This window comes from Anas acuta, chromosome 5 (genome assembly GCF_963932015.1).
Source record: "Anas acuta chromosome 5, bAnaAcu1.1, whole genome shotgun sequence".
In the NCBI taxonomy this organism is placed as follows: domain Eukaryota; kingdom Metazoa; phylum Chordata; class Aves; order Anseriformes; family Anatidae; genus Anas; species Anas acuta.
The window spans coordinates 32,639,691-32,654,635 of record NC_088983.1 but is presented as its reverse complement, the minus strand read 5'-3'; the positions used below and the strand labels follow the sequence as shown (position 1 = coordinate 32,654,635).

Sequence of the window (14,945 nt, the reverse complement as noted above, 5' to 3'; positions counted from 1 at the left end):
ATCGCTGTTCCAGTCAGGCGTATGAGAGGATTTTCAGCAGTTGGTCAATTGAATGAGAGCAAAAGCGTTAGCAGTATTTCTCGTGCTGGCCTCTGGGCACAAAATCCCTGCTGGGAGCTGAGTTCACAGGCTGAAGGGACATCCTTTAGTTAAGGAAGGTCCTGCTGAATCTGGTGGGAGGCTGTTTGGCTTCCTCTCAGTGCCACCGAGATGCACTGAAGGCCAGAAACACCTCAGAAAAAGCAGGCACAGAGCAGCCGAGGGAATCAGGCCCTCAGCCTGCACAGGTTATGGGTCTGGCACTTTGTGGTCCAGATATTGTCCAACTACAGGAAGCACTGACCCCAAGCAGAGCCCTGGATATCCCAGCATATCTGAGAGCATCCCGGAATAATTGCGACTTGCCCACGCTGCAGCACCACGCAGAGCCCGTCAGTACCCACCGGGAGGCCGAGCACGTGCTGAGTCCCTGCTGTGCCTCGCTGAGATCTGCCCCGAAAAGTGCGAGAACATGAATATGGAGGAAGGCAAAGGGAGCTGCCACGCCTGCAGCTTCACCTTCCCGAGCAGCAGCTCTGTGTCTGTGCAGCACAAAGCAGGTTTGACGTCTCCTTGGACAGCGTTAGTGCTACCTTTAATTTATGCATTCGGGGCTGAGATTTCCAGGTGACAGGCTCGCTAGGAGCACAACAGTGGGCGGACTGGTTGTCACATTTAGTAGAGACAGAGGCGAGGGGACAGGCAAGAGGTCTGGGCGTTGTGCAGGGGTGTGATTTTTGCACCGGGATAGATCTAATCATCTGACGCACGGCTCGGTCCTGTCCTTCCCCGTTCAGCCCGGCTGCGGGGGAAGGACGGTCTGCCTGCTCATCTGTTTGCTCCCAGAGGCAGTGTACCTGCCCACTCACAAGTGCCGCGCTCTCCCCTTGACAGCTGAGCTGGGGAATGAGTTTTTGAGCCGATGCCACCGAACACCTACCACCAGCAGAATAACAAAGCCCCCTTCCTGCCCGCTGCTGGCATGCTGAAGCGTGAGCAGACAAACACATCTGTGCCTCCCTGGTGGATCCCCAGCTCAGCTGCTTCTGTAGCAAACAGCTTTCAGCTTAACTGTCCTGTTATCCTTTGGATGGACAGAAAAAATCCTGGGTAGCCTCTGGGATGAAGGGGTCATTTTTCTCAATCAAAAATCTTCACTCAGACCTTAGGTCAGTTAAAATTTGCGGCTTTGCTTTTTGAGCCTCCATCCATTTTTTCTTCAGTTCTTCCGTGTTCCTTGAGGGGGGAGGCAGGGAGCACATAATCAAAATAAATGGGCAATTTCTGCCTTTCTGACTGGTGCCAGCCATCCTGCTGGAAAGCATCAACATCCATTGCTCAGCTGCTCCAGGAGCGGGAAGAAGAAATGCCTGAGCCTGGGTCCTCTTCTCTTAGGTAGGATCTGTTCATAAATTTTCTGGGAGTACTTTCTGACAAATTCTTGGAAATCTCAGCTGCAGAGTGTTTGAGTGACAATCATGTTCCCATAACACAGACAGATTAAGCCTTTAATAGTAAGGTGGCAGTGTACACAAAATGTACACGGCCGTTGCTGGATGAACAGAGCAGGCTTTCAATGGCTGATGGTGCCAGCTCAGAGCACCTTCCTGCTTGTCAGATGTCACTGCCTGTCCCTCCCACGCCCCTTCCCAAACTGCTGCTGGGACCAAGCTCAGGCACCTTTTGATAAATTGTGAGTTTGCAGCGTCGGCATGGGAAGCACTTCTGGCCTCATTGGGCAGGGGAGGCCCAGCCACGTCTGCCTTTGTGTAAAATCCACTGGGTAGCACCAGAGCATGGAAGAAAAGTCATTTCTTACATAAGCTTGGATTATGTTATTTACTCTCCATTGTTTGTGAGGGCCTCACAGAACCATGAAAATGACCTTTATTTCTCAACGGATTTTGTCCTTTTTCATTTAACAAATATTGATTATTTTTTTTTCTCCCGTGTCTTCATCAGAGCTGAATTAACAAGGCTGTTTAACAAGAGCCTCTGATTCATTTGGGGTCTTTTTGCGCCAGGTGCTATCACAAGCAGCTGAAAGCAGCTCCGCAAAGAACGTGCAACCCCTGTTACAGAGCTGACAGAGCAGGCAATGTGCCCTGACAAGAGCTGAGCTAGCATGGGTCAAAGAGCAGGCTTAAAAAGATGGTCTCTCAGCCTAGGCACAAATACCAGGAAGGGTTGTTTTTAAGGAAATAGTATTTTAAGTGTGAGAGCTCTCCTCCCCAACCCATTAAAGCCTAAGGCTGCTGGAAATCATCGAGCTCACTGGACTGTTCCAGTTCCACCCACAGATCCCCAAATGAGATCCAGAGCCCGCTGTGCCAGGCCATATTCACAGCAAGAGGTAATTCTTGTCCTTTTGATCCAAAATCACAGTGTCGTGGTGATGGGACTCCTATAGGACACTGAATAGCAGGAGCCATTGGTACAGCTTCATATGCTTCATATGCTTTCTTGCCAGGCTTTTAAGCAAGCCTCTTGACTAAATCAAGAGCGTATAGGTAGAACAGAATGGAAATTGAAAGTAGATATAAATTGAAGGGACATAAAGTTCAAGCAAACTAAGCCCGATGGCCACTTCTGGTGCTTTTAACACAATGGAGAGGGAAAGCAAAGCCCAGCTGGTAGCTGTCCCTTGCTGGTCATGCTTGCCATGCTGCACCATTTCGGTTTCTCATGTGGACCTGGAAGTTAGCTTGGGTGGGTAGAAAGCAGCTGCTAGACAGCTGGGCAAGGTGAAGCCTCATGCCTTTCAGGATCATCTGTCTGCACTGTCAGTGGCCTTCAGAGATGCTGTGGATTTTTAGTGATGATTTTAGTGGTGGGAGATAACGTTTGTGCCGGCTGAGACAAGGGGCTCATAAAGCCAGCTGTTGTACAAGCCAATAAAAATGGAAAGTCCTCATCTTTAAGCACTTACGATCTATGTCAGAAGGTGGCAACCTTTTGAGGACCTTGTCCCAGTGTGCACTTTTCTCTCTCTCAGATTAGAGGTTAAGTGCACCAGTGGGAGCTGGGGGATTGTCTCTAAGAGGCACTGTGAGAGCAATCAATTAGTGCTCATCAGTTTCTTCTGCGCAGAGGGCAGGCTCCTGACATCCCCGGCTTTCTGGGCTTGGCACAGGTGGGACGGGCTCCTGCTGCCTGGCTGCCTGGCAGGGTCCCCAGCAGCTGCGTGGGCAGGCACACTGCCCCTAAATCAGGCCGCTAGGCAGGAGGAAGAGAAGGGGAAGCAGAGGGGAGGAAACCATTGCCCAGCAGATCTGATAATGCTGAGAGCACAACAAGGTCTCCAGGCTCCTGCTTGATCCTTTCAGGTGGACAGTGCTGCCTGTCCTCATGTGTGTTTTCTAGGGCAGAAGCAGCATTACCTCAGGGCTGGGGGCCATCCTGCTCTTCAGCATCATGAGAAAGCACGTCCAGTCCCTGTGACTAGTGTCGCTGAAATCTTGTAAACCTGGAGGGGAAATAAAGAATTAAAAATCTAAAGGGTCCCAGGGAATCCTGGCTAGAAGACTCTGGCAGTTCCTTGCAGGCCATTGCAACTGCATAGCAGATAGTTTTCTGGATCAGGAGAACAGTTCTCTTAAGCAGAAAAACAAAGCAAAGGGACTGCTGATCTTTATCAAGAATAAAGAAAGAGACCCCTCTCACAGCACATCTTGACTCTGGTATGAAAGCACTTCCAAAGTGAGAGAGGAAGTTTATATTCTTCCTCCGATTAATACTTATTCCTAAAAAGTGAAACAGAAAGAGAGGAAATGCCATTCATTTCTGCTGCTTGGGCACTGAGCGGTGTGTGTGAGGCTGGGGGCTGTCCCTGGGCTGGCTCAGGGCTGGTTTAATGCTTCAGCCGCTGGGTTATCAGCTGCTCTGAGGCCAAGCTCCCCGAGTTCGCTTTTCAGTGAAAGTTTCAACAATACCACCGTGTCTATACAAATAATTTCTGTTTCACTGACGTGATGTTTCCCAACCAAAGATGAGCTAGTCAGAAAAATCCCAACCAGCTCAGAGCACGGTGCAGAGCCTCACACTTCCAGTCAGGGCTTAGACTGCTTCTCCCTGAAGGCTCTGCTGAGGAAAACAAGCCACTCTCCATCACTGTTCATTTACCCTTCTGAACCCTGCCTCTCAGTGCTTCAAGGTAGATGTTTCAGCAGTTAATAATGCTCCTGGGGCATGTGCAAGGAACAATTAAAGCTCATTGTGCCAGTGAAGAGCCCTGGGGTGAGCCAGGGTTTGGAGACAGCTGCCCCCGTTTTGCTGCGTGCAGCAGGATCCCGAGCGGTCCTGTGGCAGAGAGAGGCAAATGTGTCTTGCTGATTGCAGACTCTGGCGATAAATGCTTAAAACTCAAGGGGAAAACTCAATGTGGCATTTCTAGGCTTTTTGCTGGTGGCAACCATCTCGGTGCCTAGTGGTTGATGCCTGGGCCAAACAGGGCTGGGGAGAACACAGCTGCCAAGCCCATGGAGCCATTTCCAATAAGCTGCAGTGCAGAATCGATGGCAGGAATGAAACACAGGTGTGTGAACACTTCGTAGTGCTCCCTTTTAACGCTTTGCCTTTGACACTGCAAGATCTAGATCTTTCATCCTGAAATGCAGGAAGGACAGCAACAGCATTTCCTTCCTCTCAGGCAGTAATGCTCACTGGGACTGTGCCTCACAAGGGTTAGCTGAGACTTCTCCAGCAGCATTGCAGGAGCCTTGGAAGAACGCAGTGTTGGCCCTTCCCTGGATGAATCCCCCTTGAAGGTATACAGCAAGGTTTTACATATGCCCAACAGTCAGAGTGGTCTCTGCCTGCTTCAGCTGCTTGTGCTGGAAAAGTTTCTCTCTCAAACTGAAAATCCGAGTTACACAATTGCCTGGTATAGCTCCACAACGAGCTGGTGTGCACAGGGAAGGGGCAAGCTTTTCTCTTGCCTTTGTGACTTGTCTGTACGCTGGAAACCTCTCCAGAGATAAATTGGAAGTTGTCGTTGGCATCTCTACTGAGAATGTCAACAGGAATCTGTCAGTGCCAGTCATGATGATACAAACACAGTTTCCCCGCTTAAAGCACTGCACCAACTGTACCTAATTAACCTTCATGACAGCACAGCAATACAAGGAAATAGGGATCATTAACTTCAGCATCACTTTACAGAAGGGGAAAAGAAGCAGCAGTGCCAGCCCCATGCGTTTCAAATTGAGGTAGGCTCAGAAAATCGCAAGGTTAAAAATAACAATAATCCATTTGGGATTCTCAGGGCTTTAAGAGCGCTCTTGAATCAAACTTCCAGGTTTTTCTCCAAGAAACATCAGGGCTGGAAACTTCTCTCCCATACACACTTTTTCTGTGACTCAATGTGCCAGGCTTTTAGAAAATCACGCATTCTCAATCACAGTGGTGCAGAGGCATTAAAGGCAAGACTGATTTGCTCAGTTGCTAAAAAATCAGTGGCAAAGCTGAGAGTAGACGGTGTGAGTCACTGACCCTCCACCCCGGCTTGTTCCTGCAGACCAACCATTTCTCTGGGTAGGGGAGCCTGCCTCAGTCCACCAGCTACCATCACAGTGGTTGCTTACTAGCTGCCAGAGGCATAATTCAGGCTTGAGCTAGCAACCTCACCCTTCTTCCCACCTCTGCAGAGGGACAGGTAGGTGCCATTTACTCTTTGTTTTGGTCTTTGAGCCAGCCCAGCTCTCTCACCTGGGGCTCAGCTGGGACAGAGGTGTCCTATGGACGCACAGCCCCGTGTGCTGCCCCTGACCCTGCTTTCCTGACTTGGGGCTGGGTTTGGAAGTCAGCGAGAAAGAGCAGCTCGTACTAACCCTTTTTAAAGCAGAGAGTTCTCCTTGCCCATCGTATCACCTGCTAGCAGGGGCTGAGGGGAAGAATAAGGCCCGCTCCGTTATCCTGGCCACCAGCACAGGCTCTAGTTTTGTCTCACCAAATGAACGCAACGCAAAGCGCTGAGCAGTCACCATAGCAGCTTTGCAAATTGTATCTGTTACTACCGACACACTGATCTCACTCGTGCCCTGAGTCATAGATGCTATCAGGACCCGATGAGAAAGCAGGGCTTTGTCTGGAGCCGCGGCCAGCAGGCTGCCTGTGCCGCGCAGAAACCCGTGGGGACTGGGGGAGGCTGTGGCCGAGGAGGAGGGCGTCGTGCGGGGTGCCGACCTCGGCACACAGAGTCGGCGTTTGGACAGCCGAGCACTTTATTCATCTCTTTTTCCCTTTCTTCCTCTGTTCTGAGCTGACATGGGGTGAAGCGAAGCTGAAGGGACCCTTGAAAAGGCCGGGTCATTGATAGAAAAGAAAAAGGGCTTGACAGATGGTGAAGAGTTTTCATGAGCAGCATGGGCTGCAGCGGGCTCCAGGGAACAGAATTGCCCCCGTGCTCTGGCTGTGTGTCTGTCTCTCTGATTATTTTGTGTATTTCATCTCTGCTGTCTGTCTCACCCTTAATCTGGGCTCCTCTGTGCCAACAAAATGCTTAGCTCACTCCATTGTCTGAGAGACTAATTTGCACTGTAAATCCGATGCTTATCTTACATGACAGCTTACTATGGGGTTTATTGCAGTCCTGAAGACAAACTAACCAGGGATGGCTAGAGAGCTTTCGACGCATCCTCTGGAGTATAGAACAAATACGACCTGTTTCAGCTTGCTGCCAGTTTAGGACGTGTCCCCTTGTGGTTGGGGTCACAAAGGATTTCTCTTTTTCTTTTCCTATAGATTGAAATCTGAGATTTTTTAATTTTCTCTTTCTTTTGGTGGTACAGCTTCTGTTCTGTGGCAAAGCCTAGGGGATGCTCCTGAAACAGCCTCGAAGCCTCCGAGGGCCAGGTCCTCCATCCCTCTTCCCTGCTACTTGTGAGTTTAAGGACCACAGGAGTAGCTGCAGAGCAGGTGCAGGTGCAGGCAGCGTGCAAGCACTGATGCTCCAGGATGCCACAGCTTTGTTGACTCTGCCTAGCTTAATCAGAAAGAACCTTTGTCCTTGTCTTTCTTCATTAATATTTCCTGACACTTTCTCCGATATGTTTTAGCTCTTTGCTGGCAGAGTAACATCCCCCCTAATCTCATCTGCAGTTGCCTCCTCCCCTCTGGTCCCTGGGCTATCCACCCGCAGGCAAACACAGCATCTGAGTGATTTTCGCACTGGTGTTGGCCTGATAGCTGAGCAGCTCCCGCGGCCCCAGAAATGTGGGCCAAGGCCTAAAGCCTCCTAGAGAGGTGTTGCAGGTAGCTTCGGAGACAGGTTTGCACTGGGAGAGCCAGGGAGATTATTGCTGCATTGATACAGCTCCTGGTTCTGCAGCTGAGCACGCTGCTTAATGCCCAGAGCTTCTGCATTGCAGTCCTCTGAGGGACACAAAGGATCCTGCCTCCACGGACAGGGCAGTGGGAGCACAAGACCCACGTCATTCCATCCCACTGAGGATGGCATTCATGTGCAGAACCAGTCTGATTTTCCAGGCTGCCTTTATTCCAAGTCATCGGAGCTGGTGAGCACCGGGCTGCTCCCAGGCACTGTCCTGAGCCCGGGGACCAAGGGAAGGCTGCTGCACAGCCTGGGTGAAGCTCGGGTGAAAATCTATGCAAAGGCTCCAAAATCTGCAGAATTTTAGAACGCAAAAATAACCAGGAAGGGATCATCACAGCACCTAATTCAGGCTCATGCCTAATCTAAATCTTCCCCCTTCATTTCCCTGACTAGAAACAGAGCCAAGCGAATCAGATTTCCTAACTTAAACTTGTGTGTTGAGTGTCTAAAAGTTAGCCATTTGAATCTGCAGACATCTTAAATTGTTTCCTCAGTGCCCTGGAGCACCCCTCCATCCTACAAATGACCCGCTGCAGCCCGGGAGCCCCCGGTGTGACTAACTGGCCCCCAGTCTGCCCGAGTGCTCGTGGTGCGGGCAGCAGCTCTGATCTCTGTGGCAAGGTCAGGCTGTCCCTTCAGCCGTCTGCATCCAGCACCCCGGGGCAAGCAGTGCTTCCAAGGGTAAAATCTGTGCCCTGCTGCTTTCTGTCAGATTTCTGGTTGGTTTGCTTAAAAAAAAAAAAAAAAAAAAGAAAAAAGGAAGGAAAAAAAAAAAAAAAGGGTTGTTTTCCAGCAGCACTTAGAGACCCCACTGTGTTGCGTGTCATGCGGACAAGGGGAAGACGGTCTGTGCTCCAGCAAATTCGTGGTATCTCTGGGTAGAAGTACGCTGAATAGCAGCTGTGGTAAAGACGCAGGGTGAGACGAGTTACTAACAACAGAAGGAAGATGTTTGCTTAGACTGAATAGGTCTGACATCTCCATCAAGCAGGGCGTGCAGCATGCTGGGGCCCCGCAGCTTGATGAGCTGTTCACCAGCCTTCCAGCCCTCCCAAGGCCTTTGCTTGCTAGCAAAGAAGGTCCACTGCCTGAACCAATATTGGCTCTAATCTGCGTGGAAATGGGAGTGGGTGGAGACATCAAAAGGGGCTTTCCAGGTAGAAATTTTCTGTTGCCTGGAATATTATTAACAGCCAAAGAAAGAGGCTGGCGGTGAGCAGATAAACAAGGGGCTTTCTTCTCAAGTAGCAGAGAGTTTCAGAGAAAGAGGATGAGGGGTAACGTGAGAGCATCAAAGAGGAAATGGGGTGTGCATTTAGCAGGAGGCTAAAGCCCTCTTGCTACATTAGCACTGTGCAACCTCTGTTCTGAGTAGGTAGTGGGTTAGAAGGGGTTAGAAGGGATGCTGCTGCTCCGGGGCTGCTGTCTTCCCAGCTGGTGCTTGCCTTTTTTCCTGCCACAATCGCTTTGTTGTATTTTTGCAATTATTAGTAACTCATCTCGTGTACAGAACTGGCAGTGAATCAGAAGGCAGTCGCCGAAATACCTCGTCCCACGAAAAGAACAGCTCCTCCTCTGCCGCCCATGTGCGGCACAAAGCGAGGGGGTTGTGTGGGGGCCGACAGGGGGGCTGCCAGCTTCGAGTCCCCCCTTCCCCGAGAACTGGCGAGCTGTGAGCGGTGACGTCTGCGGGGCTGTGGGCAGGTACGACGGCAGCTTGGGTGGGTATGTTGTGCTGGCCTCCATCCAGCTGGCACAGGTACACCAGCACAGTCTTAACGCTATTAAATACATCGCTGAGATCTCTGGAGGGCTTGTACAACCTGAGGTGACGTCCGTGTCGCTGTGTCTGTGCTGCGGTTTGCTATCTCTGCTAGCTCAATTACAGCTCTGGCAGAGAGGCCTGCCTTGCGCCTCAGTCCCTCACCTGACATTAGCGCAGACCTACCTTGAAGCAGATGCTCCCGAGGACCTGCAGGCCACGCGAACGTCAGCTGGTGCTGTCTGCAGCTCGTGCCTCCCATGTTGGCAGCGGTCTCTGTCATTTACTGGTATTAGTCAACACGCAGGGGAGAGGAATTACATCTCTCGTTAGTGGGATTTGCTTTAAATTGCAGCGCTGAGACTTGTGTGTGGGGATATAACCGAGCCGACGCCTTTCGTTCTCTGCCATGTGGGCAGTTCTGCTCCCATCTGCCTGCCAAAGTCCTCTCCTGCCACGCTGTAGGTCTGGGATCGCTCCGGTTCCTCCCTGGGGCATCAAGGGGCTGTGAGGCACTGGCATGTGGGAGCGTGTGCCCTGGTGGAGAACCTCCTGGGCTGGAGGAGCAGCCCACGGAGAAGAAGGCCCTGAGCCCGAGCTCTGCTGACTTTCCCTTTCTCTCTGTCCCCACAGATGCCAGCAAGGACCACCCGCAGCCGCAGGCAGGGGTGATCTGGAGAGTGACGGGCGGCCTGTTCAGTATCACCCGGGGAGCCGTGGGCGCCACGCTGGGAGGAGTCGCCTGGGTGGGCAGCAAGAGCCTGGAGCTCACCAAAACGGCAGTGACCAGCGTCCCCGCGGCTGGCGTTGGACTGGTGAAGGGCAGCGTCTCGGCGGTGACCGGCGGCGTCGGAGCCGTGGGCAGCGCCGTCGCCAGCAAAGTCCCTTTCACCGCAAAGAAGAAGGACAAAGCTGACTAAGCCCCGTAGCAGCTCCCTTCCGAAAGATCGACCTGCCCACACTCTCCCCCTGCACAGCACCTCTTTGAGTTGGAACCAGCCGCTTCAGGGAGGGTACAGCACCCGAGCAGACTCCGGCTGCGGCCTGCTCAGCACCGCCTGCCTGGCTCAGAGCTCTCCGAGCCGCTGTCAGCGCCTTTCACCCCCATCACCTGCTGGGAACCCTCTCTGCTCCCAGGGCTTTCAAGGCACGGTTGTCTCTGTCTCGCAGTTTTCTTCCTCCCTTCTTCCTCTGTGGAAGCACGGAGGGCTGGGAGGGGGTGTCGGGCTCCATCTGCCTGAAGGTGGGGGGACAAGGGGGCAGGGGGGAGAATTATGCCTGGCTTGAAGTGTGGGTTAGGTATTGAATTGAGCTTCAGCAGGGAGGACAGCCTCTGAAACACCATTTCCCTTTGCTCTGGGAGGTGTGCCTGGGGGGGCTGCCTGCAGGAAAAGAGTAGAAGTCCCACTGACACAAAGGAGAGATGCTGTGAAAAGGGGGAAGCCTCCCGCCCACCCTGTACCTCTTACCTTCTCGTTGTAGGACCCATCCCACAAGCTACTCCCAGTCACTCACTCCCTGGCTGAATTGCACCCTTCAGAGAAGGAACCCTCGAGCTCAGCAGAGCAGCTCAGGGATGATGCCACACACGAGTATCGTATGTCCTGGGTCACCAGCTTCTGTGCAGATTTTCGGGGGGAGAGGCGGGAGGATGAAACCTGCTGTGTGTGCCCACCTGGGGAAAGAGCTGACAGTGGCAGCTGCCAGGCCTCTGTGATATTACAGCACAGGTATTGATGCTCCACTGGTGCGAGGGGAGAGGTGCCCTCACCACGGAGACACAAACCAGACCCTTGGGTATGACCCTTGAAGTCCTTGCGGTATCCCACTCTGCAACAGGGGTATTTTGGCTGCAGGCCACGCTCTCACTCCACAGATGTCACTGGTAACCACGAGTGTTCCCAAAAGCCATCCGAATTCTGCTCCAGGGAGGGAGAGCAGGCCGAGAGCCTCGCTCTCCCCTGACTCAGCACCCTGGTAGTGGTGGCCTGGCTTGGAGCAGGATGTGCTGCTTCAGAGGATGCTTCCCCAAGGGGCTGAGCACGTTGCAGCGGCTGCGAGCCTGCGCAGGGCACCAGCAACTCCTCCACGTGCTGCTCCTGAGGCTCCAGCCCCACTCCTCTAAACGACCGTGTTGCACTAAATATCCCACCCAAACTCTCAGTGCCGCAGAAACCCAGACACCTGCATCCATCTGGGAGTCATCGCCATCCTCAGCCTGGCCTGTGACGCTCGAGGGGTTGCGAGACATCGTGCACACACACACACACACACATGCACGCACATGCACGTGCACACACTCACACTCCAAGGTCCCCCAAAATTCCCAGGATGGGGAAAGCCACAGGTTCCAACATTAACTCTGCCTTCCCTGGCTTTGGCAGGTTCTTAGCCTAGGTTGTTAGCTGTCGGATGCGTAGGCAAGTGAAGCAGTGTTCGTGCTGTATCCTGTAGATATGCATATGTGGTAGCGTGTGTGTGTGTCTCAGTCCACAGGCATGTTTTCAGCCAGGTAAGCAAAACTGTGCCACTGCCGCGGAGGAGTTCACACAATCATCCTTGGCACGTCCAGTGCATAGGTTTTATATAGGGTCCTGGTCAAAATAATCATGTTTTAGAGGAAGGTTTCCCCTCTGTTGCCCAACAGCTTAGTTTACTGAAACCAAAGGAATGTGAAAAATCTCCTTTCTCCTGTCTATGCCGTTTGTTTACTTTCTGCCCTATCTCTGGACACTGAAGCCAACTTCCTTGATTTTCATTTCCTGTTGGAGGTCATTGCATTTCCTGACTGCTCTGTTACGCGTAGGACTCAAACATCAGGGAGTATTTAAGTATAACCCCTCTACCCTCATTTTGACTGATTGTTCTTGGGCTTGTGAAACAGTTTTGATTCCGACCTTTATTAAATCCACATTTGGGGCCTGACTTCAGTCGCCGTGTCCCTGTGTTAGTCCTGCAGGTGTTAGTAGTCTCTCTCCATGCCCCTTGCTGGGTAGTGGCCCTGCCGTCTGCTGTGGCAAGAGGTTGCTGATCTCCACGGTATGTTACTCTTGATAGCATGAGAGTGGTTTAACCTACGTCTTTGTTTCTGAAGAGGAAACAGCATTCAGTGTGAGTATGCATTTCCTCTCTTTGTCTCTTTTGTTCTTGTGAAGGCCAAGTTGACCCAGATGTGTTGGTTCTGTCTCTGAAGGCAGCAGCTTCACAGGAAGATCAGGTCTTGATGTGTGCCTGCACTTTGCTGGGATGCTCGTGGCAGTTAGCAAGGCCAGAAGAAACCGTGTCTGTTCTTCCTTTGTACCGAGTGCCCTGCAAAGCTGGAGGGCAGTTTGCACTGCACGGATCTCTGCTCACCGCTCTCCCTCAGCACATCTCATTGCTCATGCCAGATCACAGACTGCTTCTGAATCCACCTCCAGCCCCAGAGCTAAAAGTTGCTTGTGCATAACTACCTGTGCTGTCACCAGCCCGCTTAGAAAGATGGTTTCTCACCAACTGGGACAGGGGACAGTCTTCCTAACTGCCTCGCTGAGGCTTTGGCCAGGAGAAGACTGTGTAGGGGCTTCACTTCTCCAGCTGCCCCAGGGCAGGTGAAGGGGAGCTCATGATGCTCTGGCTAACCAGCCTCCCACACAGGAGGGAGGGAATAGATCCTTCCCAGGCCGTTGTCTGCAGGCATGGAAAGTATGATAAAAGTGCATTAAGGAGGGCCTAAGGGTTTCCCATCTTTTCAGTTCTGCTCTTCAGTGCACCCTGCAGTAAATGGCGTAAGGCTCCCCGTCTGTCTGGAGCTGCCATTTCCTCGGAGGGTGGCCTGGAGAAGGGGAGGAGAGGTGTGAGGGGAGCTGTTCTTTGAGCCCAGCTAATGGAGAAGTCATGGGCCACCAATAGCTAAAAAAGGGAAAACTAGCAGGCAGGGCTAGAAGATCAAACCTACCCAAAAACCAGGGCCTCGTACTGTTTAATGAGCATAGAGGAATACATAAATACGCGGGGCTCAAAGGAAGGCTTCTGGAAGGTGTCCCTGTTGGCATGCTAGGCCTGCGTGGTTGAGGCCAGTGACCCAGCCCCAGGCTGCTCTGGGCACTGTCTGTGCCAGAGCAGAAAGAAAAACAGGGCTGATGGCACCAGTCTAACCACACAGATGCTTCCTGGCAGCTTTGGGTGCATGACGTTGGGATCTGTTTGGGACGGGGAGGCCACTGCTTGCTGATGGAAACCCCCCTTCCCTCCTCCCCCACCACAGAGAGCAGCCAGGCCACCGTGCAGGCCTTCCCCACAGCCCCTTCGTGGCAGAGAGCTAAAAACTGTATTTTCTATAAATCCCACTGATGGGGGGCTCGGTACAAAAGGAAGGGTGGCTCAAGGTGGACAGAGTGATGAAGGGAGCTCATGCAAGGGAGATGACTGGTGTCCTGGTGACAGGAGGAGGGGAGAGGAAGAGTCAGGGAGCGAGAAAAGGAGAAGCAAGGAGGGAATTTGTTTCTTCAGACAGGCTCTGAATCAGAGGATGAGCGTGAGGGAGTTGGCCCTAGGGAAGAGCACGGAAGGGAAGTGGAAGAACATGGGTTTGGGGGTGTGGTGTGGTTCCACTCCTGGCCAGGGCCCTGCTTCCACAGCACTGACGATTACCGGGTGTTTCCATTTAGCTAGCTCAATAAGCCCAATGGGTGCATGGCCCAAATGCCAGCTCAGCCCCTCCGTTACCTTCCACCTTTCCAGCTCTCCCCCAGGCTTTTGCCGTGATCTCCCCGTGGTGAGGCTGGGGTGGGTCCTACACACAGCCCTGTGCCCACCACAGCTGGGTGTTCCCCTGCCCAAGGGGCATGTCCCAGCTGAGAGGGGAGCCTGCTGGCACTTACTTTCCCCCTTTTCCCCTTTGCTTATCCCATTATTGTTCTTTTTTTCCCCTCCCCTAGCTTTTTTTCTTGCCCCTGGATAGAGCTCTCCAAACATCTGTGCTCGTGCTGGCTGGGAGGGCAGAGAAGGCGACTGTTCCCGCAGCTCCCCTGGCTGGGAGAGGAGTGCATGTCTTCCACCCCTCTCTGTCCGCTCGTGTTCGTGTCTGGAAAATCTTACCCCATTCCTTTCCCTCTGGGTTCCCTTGCTGGCTCTTGTTCCTGTGGGTGGGTCATCCCTGTGTCTCCATCGCAGAGCAATCCTGGTAAAAATAACAGCATGAGCGTCAACGTGGAGATGGACGGGGAGAGCCGCAGGGCTGCCAGGACGGATGCACGGGGCTCGTCTCTGCTTCCCCAGGAGCCCGGTGCAAGCCTGGGACTGGCGCTGCGGCCGCGCAGTCCCGTGCACGGTGCTGGGCTCCAGAGGACACTTTGGTTCTTTATCATTTCATTGTCTGTAATTGGTTTCCTACTGAATTTGTTTGCTTGGTTTGTTTTGCAGTGTGTTTCTGGGAATATTCTGCATCTCTGTATTTTAATTACAGTAAAATTTGAGGATAAAAATCTTTGTTGCACCGTTTCTTGTTTCCAGTGGGGGAAAACAGGCAGAGGAAGCACAGTTGAACGAAGATGTTAGAGATTCCTTGGGAAATCAGATCTCTCCCCTAAGGGCTCTAAATGAGGCACCAAGCAGGGCTGAGGCTCAATCCCCACTTAAAGTAGGACACGGCTTTCAACCGTGATTCAAAAGCCATTTTGCTGCAAGCAGGTTTCCTGATTGGAATAGCAAGAGCAGTTTGGGGAAGATTTTTTTAACTTGATTTCTTGTTTTGCTTTAAAGACCAAAAATGCGCGTGTGAGCACATTCAGGCCAGAGGAAGGCTAGCTGAGCCACAGAAGTGGTATCCCA

The 14,945-nt window shown here is 52.4% G+C and overlaps 1 protein-coding gene across 3 annotated transcripts in view; it reads left to right on the top strand.

Moving 5' to 3' along the window:
• LOC137857409 (transmembrane protein 263-like) overlaps window positions 1-14,599 on the top strand; it is a 191,345-nt gene extending 176,746 nt beyond the window's left edge. For all 3 annotated transcript variants that reach the window (XM_068683828.1, XM_068683830.1, XM_068683829.1), the window contains one exon: window positions 9,768-14,599. In XM_068683828.1, the coding sequence (XP_068539929.1) occupies window positions 9,768-10,054 (287 nt within the window). In that variant the 3' untranslated portion in view covers window positions 10,055-14,599. The remainder of the gene's footprint in view (window positions 1-9,767) is intronic.
• The last annotated feature ends 346 nt before the right edge of the window (window positions 14,600-14,945 follow it).